The sequence below is a fragment of the Gossypium arboreum genome, chromosome 1 (assembly GCF_025698485.1).
Source record: "Gossypium arboreum isolate Shixiya-1 chromosome 1, ASM2569848v2, whole genome shotgun sequence".
NCBI lineage: Eukaryota > Viridiplantae > Streptophyta > Magnoliopsida > Malvales > Malvaceae > Gossypium > Gossypium arboreum.
The window spans coordinates 116,618,100-116,623,216 of NC_069070.1; the positions used below are offsets into that span (position 1 = coordinate 116,618,100).

At 43.8% G+C, this 5,117-nt stretch overlaps 1 protein-coding gene across 1 annotated transcript; it reads left to right on the forward strand.

The window, feature by feature from the left end:
- The first annotated feature begins 2,639 nt into the window (after positions 1–2,639).
- Positions 2,640–4,895, forward strand: LOC108458914 (uncharacterized). The gene is made up of 2 exons (XM_053019341.1): positions 2,640–4,502; positions 4,593–4,895. Exons 1-2 carry the CDS (start codon positions 2,640–2,642, stop codon positions 4,893–4,895), a joined length of 2,166 nt encoding a protein of 721 aa, XP_052875301.1.
- Positions 4,896–5,117: the final 222 nt, after the last annotated feature.

Consider the following 5,117-nt stretch of genomic DNA (forward strand, 5'->3'; position numbering starts at 1 on the left):
AGGTTTTCATCTCCGTATAGCCGTAGGGAAATGTATTCCCCTGAATCGAACTCGGTCCGTATGAGCCTATAATGGGCGAGGGTCGAGGAATCTGCTGGTTCAGGTACCTTTACCTTAGAACCGAACTACATGTAATGAGCCCTAGGAGCCTACCCTAGGTAGAACCACACCGAACCCTAGTGGTTACCCTATTAGGCGTTTATTTACTCCTTATTTGTTTTGAATTCTATTCTTTGTACTAACTTGTTGTGTTTTGATTGTTTTCGCATGGCATTTCATCATAAAAGGGTGTTGATTTACGTTCGATTACTAAATAGAAGAATTTAGCATGGAAAAAGGATTTCTTGATAGAGTGGAGGATAATGCGGCAGTCCGAGTGTGGTCTGAGAGAACGCAACAAGAGAAAGGAGATAGTTTGACCGAGGGATATGAATCGGAGTTGTGGGATTTCACTGCATCGGTGTGACTCAAAATAACCTGCAAGAGTTAAAGGATATATGGAATAGTTGGAATGGTGAAGTCAAGCAACTCTTTTACTGTAACTACGGTGATTTACCCTATTTGCTCGATGTAAAGGTGGATAAGTACTTGTTCCGGGCTCTCGCACGCTTTGGAACCTCACATAGCTTGCTTCACCTTCGGAGAAGTTGATTTAGTACCTACTGTTGAGGAATACATGGCGTTACTTAATTGCCCAAAGATTCAGGTGACAGGCCTATTCAAGACTGTCAACATCCCTCCCTTTTTGAAGAAGTTGATGAATGTAACGGGGATGAGCGAGCAATAGGTTGCAGCCCGCATCAAGCAAAAAGGGGATAGTAAGTGTATTCCTTGGAAGAATTTGAGGGACTTGATTCTTGCACACCCGGATTCGAAGAAAAGGGTTGATGTTTTTGCCTTAAGCCTCTACGGTTTGATCATCTTTCCCAAGGCGCTAGGACACATAGATGAAGCGGTCTCAGATCTATTCGACCGGCTTGATAAAGGTACTACACCTGTCCCAGCAATACTAGCAGAAACTTTCAGATCCTTGAATGCATGCCGGAGAGCGGGCAAGGGAAGATTTATTGGTTGTGCTCAGCTTCTTTTAGCCTGGTTCCACAGCCATTTTTGGAAGGTGGAGAAGGTCTCCTATCGGGTCTTCTCTAAGGATTATTCCCCATTAAGGGAATTCGTGGCCACACCGAGGCGAGACGACATCTCAGAAGAAAAATGGATAACTATTCTCCAGAATTTGCGGGCCGAAGACATTGAATGGAGAGCTCCGTGGTTGATTCCTGATGAGATCTTATATAGGTGCGGCAATTTTGACTGGGTCCCTCTGGCTGGAATATGGGGAGCCATTGGATACGCTCCACTGATGGTGTTAAGGCAATATCGATCAAGGCAATTTATACCGGTGACACAGGGTTTGGCACAATGTGAGTTCTCCTATAAAGACAATAATTATAAAAAGAGGGTTCGCGAGATATCAGATGTATGGAACCAAGCTCGAAGAATGAAAGGATTTACCACAGGCCCAATGACCACCCCCGGGTATGAATGGTGGTGGGGTAGGAGAGTCAACGACAACATCCCTAGGCCGAATCAAGGGAACACTCAACCGATAGAGGAGCATTTACGGGTTATCCCATCCGAGTTAGAGATCATTAAACAAGACTTTGAGAAAAGGAACTCAGAGTTGGGGAAGAAGATAGAACAGCTAGAAGAAGAGAAAATGAAATTGGGATTAGACGTCGATATCCACAAGCTAGAGGCTGAAAAGTTAAGGAAAGGAAAGAACAAGGCCGAGGAAGGTTTGGATAGTTTGAAAACCGATTACAAGAAGCTGCGTATGTCAATAAGAACTGCCGGTTTAGGTAAAACGTCAGAGCAATGGCGTCAAGAGATCAAAGTAGAAAAGACTAGAGCCGACTATTGGGAGAAAAGGTTTCAAGATGCCCGAATACGAGAGGACACTCTGAAAAAGAGTTTGTTAGAAAGCCAAAACGAAAAGGAGAAGTTACGTGCCCGGGTGGTTGAATTGGAAAGATCACTTCATCAACATCGTAGCTGTAATTCGGTAATTGAGCTGAAAGCTAGTCCGAAAGCGAGGATCGAAGAGTTGAAAGGAAAGTAGAAGAACTCGAGACGCACTACGAGATAGTAAAATTTGAGTGGAACTGCTGAGGCAAACAACGACCATTGCGGAACAACTTCACCACTCTCGAACCAGATTAGAGATAGAGATTATGTCATGGGCGAAGGCGTGGCTCGAGTTCGAAAGGTAGCCGATCACTTGCAAACCTTGGCGCTTCAAGCTGATGTATTAAGCTTAAAGTACGAGTCGAAATCGATCGAGGCCGAAAACTAGCTTGGCTCCTTAGAAAAATTAAGGCTTTGGGCATTAGGGCAAAGTCGTATATGTAATCACCCGTTCTATGTAAGGAAATTTTTCTTCTAGTGAAGTTCTTCTAATGAAATTGAATTAGAATCAACGTCTTTTTTGTTTTGCATTCATTCATTTGCATTACATTTCATCATGTGCATTAAATTTTGTGAAAAGACCCTGATTAAACAAAATTATTTCAGTTAATCTAGAAACCAACGAGAATCAACCAACCGAACACAGCTACTATACCCGCCGTAAAACCAAGGAAATGGATCAGAGATTAGAGAGAATAGAACAAATGCAAAGGGAAATGCAAGAGCAATTACAAGCACAGATGCAAGAGCAACTGGCTAAGATACAACAAGATATGAAGGAAAAAATGGAAGAATCCCAAAATAATCTAATAGGCCAGTTGGCGCAGTTGCTGGCTAGAGAACGCGAGAAAGGGAAGAGCACCATGGGGAACGATAATGAAGACCCTATCTATCCTCCAGGCTTTGCTTCGATAAATACTCAACCACAGTCGGAGGTGCATCCACGAACGGTATCCGTCACTATTATGCCCCAGCAATACCAGGCCAATGCCTCGACACCAATAAACATTCCTATAGGATCAGGCTCTAATCCCGGGGATAATCCAGCTAATCCATTTGTCTCGGACCTTGATGACATAGCAGAAATGGAGAAAGGAAAAGTAGATATGGCAAAACAACTCGATAATCGGTGCAAATGGCTTGAGGAAAAATTCAAAGCAATGGAAGCTGCTGATTACTGTGGCGGGATAGATGCTAAGGACTTAAGCTTAGTCCCAGATCTGGTCCTCCCACCGAAATTTAAAATCCCGGAGTTTGAAAAGTATAACGGGACGAGCTGTCCTGAAGCTCATATTACGATGTTCTGTCGAAGGATGACAGGGTATGTTAACAATGATCAGCTGTTGATCCACTGTTTCCAGGACAGTCTGATCGGATCTGCGACCAAGTGGTATAACCAGCTCAGCCGTGCCCAAATTGGTTCGTGGAAAGACTTGGCTCAAGCTTTCATGAAACAATACGGTCACGTGACGGACATAGCACCTGACAGAATTACCCTACAAAACATGGAAAAGAAGCCGAGTGAAACCTTCAAACAGTATGCACAACGGTGGAGGGAAATAGTGATGCAAGTTCAGCCACCCCTCTTGGAGAAGGAAACGACCATGCTATTTATCAACACTCTAAAGGCCCCATTCATTAACCACATGTTAGGAAGTGCTACTAAAAGCTTCTCGGACATAGTAATGTCTGGGGAGATGATAGAAAACGCGGTGAGATGTGGGAAAATTGAAGCGGGAGAAAGTGCCAAAAGATCGGCTCCTAGAAGGAAAGAAAGTGAAGTAAACAATGCAAGCATATACAATAAAAGTTATTCCAAGCCAGTCACAGTGAGCCAACCAAGGGCAGTGACTATTGGCCATCAGGGCTTTACAAGACAGGATTCCAACCCAAGGCCTAACACAGAAAGAGTTCAATTCACGCCAATTCCAATGACGTATAAGGAGCTTTACAAGAACCTGTTCGACACACATGTAGTGTCCCCATTTTACCTAAAACCCATGCAACCTCCATTCTCTAAGTGGTATGACGCAAATGCTCAATGCGAATACCATGCAGGAATCTCGGGACACACAATTGAAAACTGCACGGCCTTCAAGAAATTGGTCGAAAGGTTCATAAAGATGGGCATTGTGAAGTTCGATGATCCCACAGGACCTAATGTGGCGGGAAATCCGTTACCCAGTCATTCAGATGAAGGGGTAAACGCGATAGTCGAAAATGAAGGGAGGAGAACCAAGATAGATATATCAGAGGTAAAGACTCCATTGAAGTGGGTTTGGAAGAAAATGGTAGAAGAAGGTTTACTTACACAATGTTTAGGGGAGAAGCCCGAAGGAGCAAAATACTACTGCGAATATCACAACGAAGAGGGTCATGAGATCCAGGAGTGCAATGAATTCAGGGCAATGGTACAAATATTGATGGAAAATAAAGAGATTGAATTCTTTGAGTATACTGAGGGCCTCGAGGGAGAAGATGTGTGCACGTCAGAGCAAGGGCCAACCAACAATGTCCGAGGGGTCAATCACCCGGTCGTAATTATATCCCGACCAAGAGTCAGTGAAGTCGGAGTACCAATTGTGCCAAAGGTCATAATTTAAAAGCCCATTGCTTTCCCTTATAAGGATAGCAAAAGGGTTCCGTGGAATTACGACTGCAATGTAACGATCCCGGGAGGGGAGAATCCAGTTGTCGCTTTTGAGAAAGGTCAAGACGAGGGTTTCTATACACGCAGCGGAAGGCGTTATACTCTGAACACAAAGGCAGAATCAGCTAAAGGAAAATCCGTGGTCATTGAACAAGAAAAGGAAAAGACGACCAGACCCGAATCACCCGTCAATGAGCCTGTAACTGAAAAAGAGGCTAAGGAATTCTTAAAATTCTTAAAACACAGCGAGTACAGCGTTGTGGAGCAATTGCACAAATAGCCAGCTCGTATATCCGTACTAGCCTTGCTCTTGAGTTCAAATACTCACCGAAGGGCATTGATGAAGGTTTTAAATGAAACATATGTTGCGGATGACATCTCTGTTAACAAACTCGATCGCCTAGTCAATAACATCAGCGCGGATAATTTTATTTTCTTTAATGATGATGAAATACCATCGGGAGGCATGGGATCTACAAAGGCCCTACACATTACCACTCGC

What these genes read in the sequence shown, in the direction of transcription:
- LOC108458914 (XM_053019341.1), top strand. Translation starts at nt 2,640, where the DNA reads ATGGATCAGAGATTAGAGAGAATAGAACAAATGCAAAGGGAAATGCAA. An exon ending in GAGGGGTCAATCACCCGGTC is followed by an intron (nt 4,503 to 4,592) that starts GTAATTATATCC and finishes TTCCCTTATAAG; the next exon opens with GATAGCAAAAGGGTTCCGTG.